This window comes from Colletotrichum destructivum, chromosome 2 (genome assembly GCF_034447905.1).
Source record: "Colletotrichum destructivum chromosome 2, complete sequence".
NCBI classification, from domain to species: Eukaryota; Fungi; Ascomycota; class Sordariomycetes; order Glomerellales; family Glomerellaceae; genus Colletotrichum; species Colletotrichum destructivum.
Genome location: NC_085897.1, coordinates 247,426 through 260,431, shown reverse-complemented (window position 1 = coordinate 260,431; position 13,006 = coordinate 247,426). Strand labels below are relative to the sequence as shown.

The 13,006-nt window shown below is 55.8% G+C and overlaps 3 protein-coding genes across 3 annotated transcripts; 2 read left to right on the top strand and 1 right to left on the bottom strand.

Moving 5' to 3' along the window:
- Position 1: 1 nt before the first annotated feature.
- On the bottom strand, positions 2–1,563 carry CDEST_02253 (uncharacterized protein; the record flags this gene model as incomplete). Its single annotated transcript, XM_062918412.1, has 4 exons — positions 2–414; positions 501–1,128; positions 1,189–1,225; positions 1,363–1,563. The coding sequence occupies 4 exons, from the start codon at positions 1,561–1,563 to the stop codon at positions 3–5; spliced, it is 1,278 nt and encodes a 425-aa protein (XP_062774463.1). The 3' UTR covers position 2.
- A 4,782-nt stretch (positions 1,564–6,345) lies between these two features.
- CDEST_02252 (uncharacterized protein) lies at positions 6,346–10,156 on the top strand. The gene is made up of 2 exons (XM_062918411.1): positions 6,346–9,502; positions 9,595–10,156. The coding sequence occupies exons 1-2, from the start codon at positions 6,687–6,689 to the stop codon at positions 9,674–9,676; spliced, it is 2,898 nt and encodes a 965-aa protein (XP_062774462.1). The 5' UTR covers positions 6,346–6,686; the 3' UTR covers positions 9,677–10,156.
- A 1,846-nt stretch (positions 10,157–12,002) lies between these two features.
- Positions 12,003–12,947, top strand: CDEST_02251 (Putative extracellular membrane protein, CFEM; the record flags this gene model as incomplete). The annotated part of the gene is made up of 2 exons (XM_062918410.1): positions 12,003–12,216; positions 12,295–12,947. The coding sequence occupies 2 exons, from the start codon at positions 12,003–12,005 to the stop codon at positions 12,945–12,947; spliced, it is 867 nt and encodes a 288-aa protein (XP_062774461.1).
- Between the last annotated feature and the right edge of the window lie 59 nt (positions 12,948–13,006).

Genomic DNA, 13,006 nt, shown 5'->3' with positions numbered 1-13,006 from the left:
GATTACTCAACACCTTTTCGAGCCCAGTCCGGGGATCCAGGCTCTGTGAACGGTGAAGCCATTACATTGGAGTACCAATCATCCCGCAACTCCCCAGTCTCGGGGTCTTCCTGCAGTTTTGCTGGAGGTGGACGGCTAATTCGTTCAACGGGGAATATGTAGTCTTCTCTCGCTTCTTGCGTCGGACCTGGAGGGACGTCGGGAACGTCCTCGCGGGCAGTATCGGGCGCGACTTCTGTCGTCGTTAATCGTTGGGTCCGAAGCCTGCTGCCTCTGAGAAACTTGAGCTCGAGGATCCTGCTGCTACCGATGGTGCCCCGGCTAGAGTCCGACGCACATTCGAACCCGCGCAGGAAGAGTATGTTGACGGCGGGAAGACATGCGCATATCAGGCCTATGCTCACTTCCGCCGTACTGACACAATCAGTCAGTCAGTCCCTGCAGACGATACTTTCGGGCGAGACGGAGTTGGAAAAAAAAAGAAAGCTTGCGGTGCATACCCGAGGAGGTTGAACCGGATGAGGTCGACCGTTTCATCAAGCGAGTTCTGTAGCTTGATTACGAGAACCAGCCGTATAACGCTCGTCGCCGTGGCAATCCCCCCGGAGCTCAGCATGGCGATGACCTTGAGCCTCTTCTTCCACGACATCCGGAGGGTCACGGCCACTGGTATCGGGATGCACAGGACGGCCATGTCGGTGAGGGCGCTGACGACGGTATCGGCCAGCAAGATGGCGCGCTGGTTGTAGCAGGTGGTCTTGACGGCCGAGTCCCAGAAGCCGGCGAGGGGCCGGCATATGAACCCCTTCAGGAACATGACGGGGATGGTATATCCAGTCAGGAAAATGATGATTGCATACGTTCCGATGATCGTCTTCTTGTGCAACCTGAAGACCCTGATGACGATCCAGAGCAGAGCGAGCTTCGTGAAAAAGGAAGCGGGGGTATAAACGAGGGTGATGGCAAATACCCCCAGAGAGGACGTTAGTCCCAGCACTGACACTTGGTGTTTTTCTTTTGGGGGGGGGGGGGGGGGGGTGGGGGGGAGAGGCGAGAGTACCTTTTTGAAGCCTTTATAACTTTCCCTCGAGATCTCGTAGACGTGGAATCCGCCTCCAAAACGGCCCACTAAGAGGCGGGTAGTCAGCGCTGGCTCGGGTTTCTGCTTGGCTGTAGTTTTTTACTCACTAAAGAGCGCCGTGATGTTGTATCCCACGGTCAAGATCTGCCAACGCGTCAGCTTCTGAGCCGACAACTGGGATTGCTCCCAGGCGGAAGGCTGGTTCCTCACATATGCTATCAACGCCATCCCTGAGGCGACGCATGAGGATCGTATGCATTAACGGAACAGACATCACGAACCGGGTTGGACTCACAGTCATCCGTATGGAACGGCGGTGCGACGATAGACTTTGTGTACACACGCAAAACCATGAACAAAGTGATCAGAGTGATTGAAAGAACCTGGGACACGAGGTTGATGCTGTGCAGGACATCTTCTGGATTCCCGAGGTTGGCTACCTTGCCATCGGGGGACGGGGACGCCCCCTCCTGAACAGACATGTTGCATTAATTCTCTGGAAATGTGAGTGACCCGGCGTGACTATCGTTCGTCTGTACCGGGACGGCACGAGGCAGTCCATCGTTGATCGTAGTCCAGCAGTTCAAGGAGCCGGTTGACGAAGGACATATAGGCATTTCGTGATCACTGATCAACTTCGAAAGCGGGTTCGGGGCGATTGACGGTCAATCTCGAATTGCTGGACCCGAGAAGTTTTTTGACTTTGGAAAGATGTTGCAGATCCATCAACTCTAATAAGAGGTAGGGTGAGGGGGGGTTAGCCTCCGATCCCGGCATCAGGCTTTATGGTTTCAGAGAGCACGGTTCATAGTATAGCTCGAAGCTATCACAGGGTTCTTCCATGGCGAAAGAGTCGGTTTTTGACATGTTACGGCAATTTAACCGAATAATACGACCTTTTTCCGATCCAACCCTGCTGCACGCGCGCGCTCGAAACTTCTTGGGCTATGCGAGGAAGAAGCATTGTCGTAACGTGAATTCTTGTCCCAATTAGGTTAAAAGAGCAGTTGGAACTTTGATCTATGCAGGGTGATGCTTGTGAAGTCCTGGAATTATCACCCGCGATCCAAACATTCACGGGACAAGGGTTCCGGCATAACTTCGATAAAATGTACGTCGACAGCGCGGAATGATTCCTCAAGATGTAGGCTCAGCGCTCCATCGAGAATCATAAGCGTCCAAGTCGTGACATAACATTTCCCGGAACATGAATTTGCAGTACCTAGATTAGTCTTATGGGATCTGTCTACGCTCGCAGCATTTGCTACACTTTTCAAATCAACTAGCCCAGAGATCTCAAACAACCCCCATTAGCTAGCTAGCTACTACCCCCGCCCACTTTCCGAAGTCTATAACAAGCTGTTCAAGTTTATATTTACCACTCACAGCAGCTTATGGACTTAAAAAGTCGAACTGCATATCTTTTGCATCTATTCAAGGAATGTCTCAGGTTGCGGGGCCAGTTCGGCCTGGGCTAGAGACTCGCCAGTGTTGTAAATGATAGAACGGCGGCACCACAGCGCCCACTGCGCTTCTGTTGCGCAGCCAGCCCCTCAGCCGTGTTTCTTGACCGTAACATCATTTTTCTAGATATTCTGTTAGGCGTGCGCCGCGTCGCTTTACCCAAGGTACTACCTGTTGTGGTAGTCTTGTGTAGATGCTTTGCTTCATAATCCACCGGAGCTGGGGCGGGAGAGGCGGAACTTGGGTCCCCTCAAGGTCGATACCACACAGCATGGATATGGGGTTGACAATTTTCCGGAGCTTCGGGAAGGCTAAAATGAACGAAGCTGCTACTTTGCATTCAGTCAAGGGCTAAATTGTCCCATGAACTTGATCTGACTGGAGGGGAATCCATTTTCCTTCAGCCAAACTCCTGCATGACTCAAGTGACATGAGGTCAGGACGACACTCCATGTCAGAGTCGGACTGGTCAAGCACATTCGACAATACAGCCATGTCGTTTGTGCAGGAGTAAACTCAAATTGACCACCAACAGCACACACACACACACACACACACACACTCACACGTCCCAGCTGTGCTTGTGCTTGTGGCCGAGTCACGTGAGGCAGGGGTTGATTTGGTTTCACGAATTTGTTGGTGATGCCGAGGGAGTTTAAGCAACAATGTAGACAAGTCAGGAGAGAGAGAGAGAGAGAGAGAGATTCAACTTGTCAACGGTCCGTGTTTCTTTCATTGGAACATTTTACACCTTACAACCTTTATGCAGCATAGCATTCCCAAGTGTTAAACAATATCGAACAGGAGTTTGCACTAGGCATTTGTACTTGTTCCAAATCAAGAACATGAAAATTTCTACCGGCAGAACGACTTGTTGTGGCACAGGGGCACAGGGAGCCACACTCTAAACGTCGGAAAGCATGCTTGTGAAATTGCTGCCAAAATAGGAGGAGACACGTAAAAGGGTTGTCGTTCCGCCTTGCTTGAACAACACGACCTGAAGCTCTGCAAGCGGCAGGCGGGGCTGCCCTCTCTCCCTTTAGACACCGGCCCGCGGGTGCCGCAGTTGACATGTCAGGCGACCTAGTAGTAAGTTGCTTGCCTCTTTGGGTTCGTCTTCGTATTCTTGCCCAGTCACTTGTGGTCCTCTTCAAGACTGTGAACAGTAAGATGAGCACTGTCCAGCTAAAGACAATCGATGTAACCCATGCTATGCAGACAAGAGAAGAAACTCGGGCTATCTTTGCTGTCCGATAGCCACTTGATGGGGTAGAAGCCGATAACGTCAGATGTGGCAGGCTTGTATCTCAACAGTATTCTTCTGACTTTCCCTTACACTGGAAACCAAATGAACCGGTTGTTATTCTCTGGGATTTCCTACACAAAAGGTGAACGCGTCAAACTTCGCGTCAAGTACAAATCGCGCCAAAGTGGCATAGTGTCTCATTGCAATTTCGCCTCTCTCACATACTCGGGCCGCGGACTGCGGTATGCAAGAGGTGTTCACCAAGTAACCACGGAGAAATGTAAGGGGTACATTCCAACAGGGTACGTCACGGAGCATATGCATGCAGCCTATGACTTGTCACACGGCAACCGGCGCTCGACAGCCTCACTTGGATAGGTGGTGGCCGAGTGCAAACTAGAGAGTCGCGTTTGTCTCCCGATCGCCTCCTGCCACGCCAGCTGCAGCAAATGGTCCCCAGGACTGATTGGGGGACTTCTGCAGTTTTCGTCCTGGTGGCAAGATTGTCGCGTCAACCTACTGAATCCGGAGGAATGTTGGTTTGTCTCAAATTAGATGCAAGCTTGCAGAGGCCCGTTTGTTGAATGAGAACCCGGGGTGATGAGGTTGACATGGAAGCATCTCCCGTCGCCCGTCCCCGGACGATGATGGGAGTTGCGGTCCCCGGTTATTGACCCATGATACAGAGTACAACTTTGGCGTATGCGCGAACAGCGACAGACAAACTCCACAAACGCTTGGTAGGTTCTATGCGTTTTCCCCAGGTTAGGGCTCCAGCGGGGGTCGGTCCTAGAGGACCATACATCACGGGTTGTCTGTCTGGTCCACCTTGCTCGTTGGACAAGAACAAGATATGTGGCCGGTCGAAGACGAAAGCGTGGAGTTCCAGCCACCGATTTCCAAAAGGGGTATGAGAGTATCGCGGCCCACCGAACCCCCCCCCCCCCCTCCGCCTCATCCGCCGGAGATCGGGATGCTGCGGTCAGGCATCTCGAGGCGTTGTCAGCTCCGGCGTAGCAGGGAAACGCGCGAAGTGTATCAATAGAAAGAAAAAAGTCGCCGATTCGGTCGATAGAAATAGCTTCCAACTCTGCTCAAGTTCTCAAAGCCCAACGTGAGAGCCAAGGCCGTGGCATAAAGCCAAAGAAGAGAGGCCGTCTATCGAGAGGCCGGCCGGGGGTGTGTCCGGCGGACTCAACGACATGGCTCGGCCCGCAGAGTGGACGAATCACACAATACCACGTCCAAGTAGTCATGACACCCCCGGTCAGTATCCCGGGAACATGCAGCTGGTCTAGCGCGTTTCCCATGTTCATTGCGTCCCAACTGCCCTTTGACCTGGCCCGAAAGCCCAAGCAGAGCGATGCCCAACCCACAACAAGGACGCGCACAAACAAGGGGAAAATGCAGTAATAAAATAAAATGAAAAAAGAAGACCAGTCGAATTCATTTCCGCCTGTTTGCCCTGCCCAAACGACTGGTCCAAACGGCCTGTGTAGTGAACATGTCGCCGGGCAGTCCTGACTCATCTCAGCTCACAGCAGCCCCCGTCTGATTCGCTTTCTTATTCCCCGTGGGCGGCCCCATTGGACCCCTGCAAAATAGGGCTTTGAGCATGTTTGGCCCTCGACAGAGCAGGCTAAAGCATGAGAATGGACAACGGACGAGGTGCAATCGACGGCGTGTTGTTGACTGGGACTCTTCCAACGATGAGAGGGAGACGGGGAGGGGGCGGGAGAGGGAGAAGGAGGGAGAGGGGTGTGGACACATGTAATTCGATCGTCAGCAGCGAAACACGGCAAAGTGCAGTTCGAGGGACCAAAGTCCGTCCAGCAACGAGACACTTACACATGTTCTATTTCGCCACTTGGGGGCATAATACCCAGTGGTATTCTTATCCTCAGCCGTCGTCGAAGACAATGCCCAGTTGCCCAAGGCCACGGTAGGCGGCGTCGGTAGGGTAGGGTGACACCACAACCACCACCATTACTACCACCAAACCACCACGACCCTCACCAGTCCGTCCCCCCCCCCCTGGTCTCCCGCATTTTAGGCCCCCCTCCTCCCCCGGCAGGCGGGATGCGAAGATGGAGCCTGAACAGGGCGTCCAAAGAAGCCATGGGGGGGGGGGGGCACCGTGAAAAGCAGGGTTTGTGCCTCCTGACAGCGGCATAGAGCCAATCAGCCCCGGCCCTCCCGGCCCTCGAGGGCCACGGAGTGACGAAGTTGCGTTTGCAATAATATTCCACGTTACTTTTCCATGTCCCGGATGTAAACTGGGCTTTCCGCCAAACGGTTCCGTGGACTCTAGAGGGCCCTTTGGGCCCACCGTTCTTGGCGCCACTGACACCATAGCAGGATAGACTGACTGAGTGAGGTTGTTCTAGTGAAACATATTATGTGCCCTACTGGACTGGGGTAAGGTGAGGGTAAGCGCGCTGGGGGGGCGGCCACGGGACGAAGGCGAAGGCGGGCAGTGTCGAATATCATTTTCTGCCGCGGGTTGGGCTCCTTGTTGTACGTAGAGTTGTCCTCCGCCCTCTCCTCCTCCTCCCCTTCTCCCCTTCTTCCATCCCACAACACCAATACTCTGGATACTCTGAACAAAACCATATTCGCCGCCTACATCCAGACTTGACCTTTTCCGATCTCATCATCAGTCTTTGATAGTAGATCCGAGCAGCTCCGATATGCAACTCTACCCCTCATCGACTTACCACCACACTTTCAATGTCACTCGCAGAGTTCACCAGCCCCAGATCAGACGTCCAGCTTGGCACATAGCTTGAGAAAACACCACAAAAAAAAAAGATATACTCATTTTACTTTCCCATATAGAGCCTCTCTGCTCTTGACCAAACCAACACCATCATCGCCTTCTTATCGACGCCCTTTATGGCTCCCACCCGTGACCTTGCGCCCGCAAAGGGCCGTGGTCGCTTCAGACTGAGACGGCCCTCTGTCTCCATCCCAGACAGCACTCCGTTGGAGAAGTTGGACCTGTCCAACGCCAACGTTTCCGAGATCTCACTCGCCCCCATGGACCGTTCGGCCGACAACAGATCCGACTTGAGCATCAGCTCATCCGGGAGCTGGAGGAACAAGGACAGCAGCAGCAGCAGCAGCAGCAGCGGGAAGCCTCCGTTGATGTTCAAGCCCCCTGCCCTCCGCTACCGTGCGTCTCGCCCAGAGCTCGGCCGGCCGTGGAGGCGCTCCAACGAAGCTGTCTACCCTTCCGCCGACGACACCAACGACTCGGATGTCGAGTCCAAGTACAGCTTCGACTCCCGCTCCACCATCACCAACGCAACCAGCGTCGAGGACTTTGACACGCACCCCAGCAAGACTGACACTTACACCTCGGCCGTCCGCACCCGGCCGTTCACTGTTGAGAAGCAAGTCACTAGAACCACCACTGCCACCACCATTCCACCTCCCCCAGCCAAGCCCGCCAACCTCAAGGGCGCCCGGGTCGACATCGTCGCGCCCAAGAGGCAGACCGTCCACATCCAGGTGGCCCCCGTAGCCCCCGCCCCTCCTGTGGTCCAGACCATCACCTCTCACGAGCTCCGTGAACGTGAGAAGGTAGAGGATGGGCTCCTCAAGGAGATCTCTCGCATGAAGGAGGAGACCAAGAGCCTCCTCGGCAAGCAGTCCGACACCGACAAGAGACTCGAAGACGCCCTGGAGAGGCTCTCGACACTCTCTGCCGACAAGGAAAAGACGGAGAAGAAGCGCCGCGAGGAGAAGAGTCTCAAGGACAAGATCGCCCGCGACTTTGACGAACAGAGCCGGCTCCTGGATGACGTCAAGAGCTGCCTCAGCGAGCACGAGAAGAAGCTCCAAGATGTCGCCCGCGAACGGGACCAGCTCAAGGGCATCAAGCAGCGGCTGGAAGCCAAGTCCAACGACCTCGAGAAGCAGATCGCTCTCGAGAGGGACGCCAAGGATGAGGTCGCCAACAAGAACGCCGTCTTGGAGATGGACATTGCCGAGCAGGAAAAGATCAAGAAGCACTTTGAGACGCGGTGCCGCGACCTGGAGAGGAGCGTCGGCGACGCCCACTACGTCACCAAGGAGACGGAGCGCGCCCTCATCGAGCGGATCGCCGCGCTGGAGCTGACCAAGGAGAGTCTCCAGGTCCGCGTCGCCGGGCTCGAGACGGAGCTCATCCGCAGGGGCACCGAGATCGGCGACATCACCGCCGAGCGCAACCTCTTGCGCATGGACGTCGACAAGTACAAGCCCCAGGTCGACCAGCTCAACAAGGAGAACGGCGCCCTGACGGAGGCCAACAGGGGCCTGCAGGCCCGCATCGACGACCTCGACCAGCAGAGGAAGGGGCTCGAGGCCAACGTGGAGAAGCTCGAGACGGAGAAGAAGAGCGCCCAGGACAGCTACGACGCGCTCGAGGCGGAGAGGAAGGGCCTCGAGGCCGACATGGAGAAGCTCAAAACGGAGAAGAAGGACGTAGAGGGCCGCTTCGGCGCTCTCGAGGTCGAGAAGAAGGAGATCCAGGTCCGCTTCAGCGCCCTCGAGGTCGAGAAGCAGGAGGTCGAGGTCCGCCTGACGCAGCTCGAGACCACCAACACGGAGATGCAGACCCGCTTCGAGAGCCTTGAGGCCACCAAGGGCGAGCTCGAGCTCGGCAAGGGCCAGCTCGAGACGCAGGTCAAGACGCTCGAGGGCGTCAAGGCCAAGTACGACAAGCTCAAAACGCGCGTCGAGGGCCTCAAGGACAAGAACGCGACGCTCCAGTCCCAGGTCGGCGCCCTCCTCCAGGACCAGGACGACAAGAGCTCCCAGATCCTCAGTCTGGCCGAGGAGCGCAACAGCCTCCGTTCCGAGAACGCGTCGCTCAAGGACGAGAACGAGTCTGTCACAAGCGAGCTCCGACGCGCCGAGTCGCTCATGGGCTCCGTCGCCGGCTCCGTAACCCCCTCCGTCGTGGGTTCCGCAGACGAGAGCGACGCGGACACTGTCAAGGGCGAAGACGAAGCCCCGCCGCCGGCCCCCGAGGAGGCGCCGCCTGCACCCCCTTCGACGAAGGAGGAAGAGGCTGCTGCTGCAGTCCCCATTATCGAAGAAGCACCGCCCGCCCCCGAGGATGTGAAGGACGACGCGGCTAGTGCCAAGTCCGTGGCCCCTGAGCCCGAAGCGGCGGAACCGGAAGCAACACCGGCACCCATCGACAACGACGCTGGCACCACTACCACCGAGAAGGCCGAGTCCGCATCGGTCAAGTCGGTCAACTCGGCTACCCCCTCCGAGTCGGCCGTCATGGAGGAGCTCCGCCAGCGCATCGCCGAGCTCCAAGACCGCAACGAACAACTGCAGTCCGAGACCGTCAAGCTCGGCTCCCTCATGGCGGAGAGGGACGAGCTGGCCACGCGCGCAGCGGCGATGGAGCCCGAGGCCCGCCAGGCGCCGCAGCTGCGCCAGGAGAACGCGGCGCTGACGTCGCAGCTGGGGCTCGTCAACGCCCAGCTCGACGGTCTCCGCGCGTCGTACGACGCCTCGGTCGCCGAGGTCAACGGCCTCAAGGACCAGATCGGCCAGCTGCGGGGGCGACTGTCGAGCACGCCGTCGTCGCTCCAGTCGCGCTCGAGGGAGTCGTCCCACGCGAGGCAGCCGACCAAGACGAAGAAGGACAACGACAAGAAGAAGGAGCAGTTGGTGGTTGTGCGTAACCCGAACGAACGGGGCGGCATGTAAGTCGAACAAGTGTCCCGTAACTCCTGTTTGAAGGCTGCTGGACCAAACCCCTGGGATGTTGTGTTAATACTGACTCTTGGATCTCTAGTCAAATTATGCGACGCTGCGATCTGCGCTCCAAGAGGTCCTCGTCTCAGCATTCTCATTCAGAGGGTGACAAGAGCGAGTAACAATCCTCACTACCGCGATGTTTCTTTTGTACATACAACAGGCATGGAATAGCGAAGGATTTTGGAATTGGCAAGGGAGTATAGTTGGATATCATGTCCATGACGACTGATTGGATATTATCATGGTAGCGTTTCTTTTGTCTTTTTTTCGCACATTTTTGTTTTCTGATCTCCAGGGGGGGGGGCACAACGGCATGCGCGGCGGATTCGGTCAGTAGCGCTCTAGGCCTCTCATTCATACATCTCCTTTGTCTCGGTGGAACAGGGGAACGGAAAGGGCTGGGCTGATAAACATGTAACGGGTTGCATGGCCGGATTATCATGGAAGACTGGGTGCCCTCAGGGGCGCGGAACACATGCATCATGTAGACTTTGCCGTATAGTTTGTATTTTTGTTGTCTTGGCTTAGATAGCGTCAGCGTGTTGTTTTTTGTTTTGTTTTTATGCAGTAACCAGCTATTAACTACGTCTTGTTGCTCATCAACATGCTCCTAGCATGCCTGACTCCAGCTCGCAGCCTGTCAAATCTTTACTGCACGCCGCCAGAATGTCCCGAGCTTGCTTCTTTGACATTAAGCATAATAAGGTTTCTTAGTGGCCCAGCTTCTCCCTAGCCTGGGCCGACTTACGTGCCATATTTGCCGACAAGTCCACTCGCGGTGTCCAGAGGACTGACGAGGCAAGCATCCAGAATGCTCCCCGAAATGGGCAACGCCTTCCAACTATCAGTACAAACGGGTAGGCAACGGTGGCTAGAAGGAATGTTTGTCTGATGTATGTTTGTGTCCAGGAATAGGGACAATCTTCCCGGCTGTTGACCAAACCAACTTCTCGTTTGCGATCGATCTGCTAAGTTTTTTTCCAATGATTACAGGGCGTCCAAGAGCCCTCTGCGTAATCAACATGTTTATCAAAAGGACGCTTTGCCTCAAAATAGGTGGAGATGTTGTCTGTCGTCCTGGAGAATGAAAGAATGCGCCCGTTTGCGAGCTGCTGTAACACTTTGCAGACAAGACAAGGCAAGAACTCAACTAGGCTTGCGCATCATCTTTTTCCGAAGCATGAGGATCAAAGAACGAGGCTGAATTATCTAGAGACTTTGATCAAGGAAGCCCACGTGCCTTTTTTAGATCGTAATCTTGCCGGATGGGATCGTTGCACCGAACGTAATTCGACCTATAGAAGCCTCCGCTCAAGAAGAACTTTTCTACGAAAAAAGACTAGTTTTATGGAAAGCTCTATAGGAGTATGTGATGTAGATAAACGCCATGCCTCGTGCCTCTTGGATATTGAGAAGTGACATGTAGCTACTCCAGCATGAAAAGGGCATTTGGTTATTCCGACTTCTACAACCTCGGCCTTACCATCTACACACACGGCAATCTGGTCGATGGCACGTGAAAAAAAGAGATGCCAGTCAGTTCATGCTTCTGTCCCTCCCAAATGGGGAGCTTTGAATGCTAAGCTTTTCTGTCTCACCCATATCTGGTAATTATGGGAGATGCTTTGGGCAGTAGATATCGGAATCTTCCCAAGGCATTTTGCGCGACTGGCCGCAAACTCGGTCTGATGTCATCGTCCATTTCTCTCTCTCTCTCTCTCTCTCTCTCTCTCTCTCTCTTCCAAGACGCTTGCTCCGGATCCATGACGTCGCAGCGATGGGATCGTTTTCCTCGGCCGCTGTCATCAGCTTGTTTTCAACCGGTCCCAACTTGTCCCAACTTCAGCCGCATGAGGCAATGAGCTGCCAAAAATACCACGGCATCCGTCCAATGCCACGACGCGGACGCACTCGGCAGCTCCCCAGAGCTCCCCGAATCCGGCGAGGGCCGTTCGGTCGGTGTCAGGCACCCCCTCACCCAAAGCTCCGAATCTAGCTCTGGGCCGCCACAGGCACTTGGCGTTGAAGAAGTCCGGCTCGACGCTCCCATTGGGCTTCCATGTCTCAGGAACGGATACGGCAACGTGCCCCGCCGCAAACGACGACGCCCACATTCCAGAGGGACAGCTAGGATACGGGACCAGCTCGGGCGGAGTTGAAGCTGGTCAAGCTCCTCCTCCAGCCAAGCTGAACCCGCCGACTATGGCACCGTAGGCGTCAATCACCGTACCTTGGATTTGGAACCTCGGTGAGTATATGAGAGGGAAAGTTTTCCACCTTGTCAAGTCTAATTCTATCTCTCATCATCCGCACATTCAACCTTCGCTTTCACTTACAACTCGAACACCACCATCACTCACCGACACTCACCATCGCTCACCCAACACCCACCATCGCTCAAAATCAACCACGTCTTTTTCTCGACATCTCATCCAGTTTTTCAAGATGAAGTACTCCGCCGTCATCGTCTCCGTCATCGGCCTCGCCGCCGCCCAGACGTTCGATATCCCGCAGTGCGCCCAGCAGTGCGTGGCCGCCGCCCTCACCTCCAGCCAGTGCAGCAGCAACGACGCGGTCTGCCTTTGCGGCACCTTGCAGTCCATCCTGTCCTCCGGCGCCGCTTGCGTTAGCCAGAGCTGTGGCACTAGTGTCGATCTCAGTGAGTGGAATACCCCAAGTCTCCGTTGTTGTGAGATGGTTTCGCAGCAGGATTTTTACTAAGACTTTGCCTCTCCAGACCAGATCACCACCGCCGTCACCAATGCCTGTGCCCCCTTGTTGGGAGGTGGCGGAGCCTCGTCTGTTGCCGTCTCCGCTTCTTCTGCAGTCTCCTCGGCGGTAGCCTCCGCCTCTTCTGCCGTCTCTTCGGCCGTAGCCTCCGCTTCCTCTGCCGTCTCCTCGGCCTCAGCCTCCGCTTCCTCTGCCGCCTCCAGCAGAGCCTCGTCTGCCTCATCTGCCTCGTCTGCCTCATCTGCCGCTTCCAGCAGAGCCTCTTCTGCCTCATCTGCCTCCTCCAGCAGAGCCTCTGCCTCCTCCAGCAGAGCCTCTGCCTCTTCCAGCAGAGCCTCTGCCTCATCAGCCGCCTCCAGCCGAGCCTCTTCTGCCGCACCGGTGGTGTCGTCTGCTCCCATCATCACGGGCCCTGGATTGACTCGAACCGCTGTTATCACGACCGCACTCACCGCCCGCAACGGCACCACCACTGCCATTGTCACCACCGCAGTCCCCGTCCCCGGCCCCGGCCCCGGCCCAGTCACCAACAACGGCACCGTCGTCCCCCCCACCGTCGTTCCCCCCACCCAGACCCCCGTCACCATCAACGGCGCCGCTACCCACGGCCCTGCCGGCATCTTGGCCGTCATCGCTCTTGGTGTCCTTGCTTACCTGTAAGGGAGTTTGGTCGGATCGGTATTGGGCACTCGCGCGTCATCTATCTTGACGACAAAAAA

Excerpts from the sequence above, each read along its gene's own strand:
- CDEST_02252 (XM_062918411.1), top strand. The coding sequence starts at position 6,687 with ATGGCTCCCACCCGTGACCTTGCGCCCGCAAAGGGCCGTGGTCGCTTC. Across the intron at positions 9,503-9,594 it reads CCGAACGAACGGGGCGGCAT|TCAAATTATGCGACGCTGCG; the intron begins GTAAGTCGAACA and ends TTGGATCTCTAG.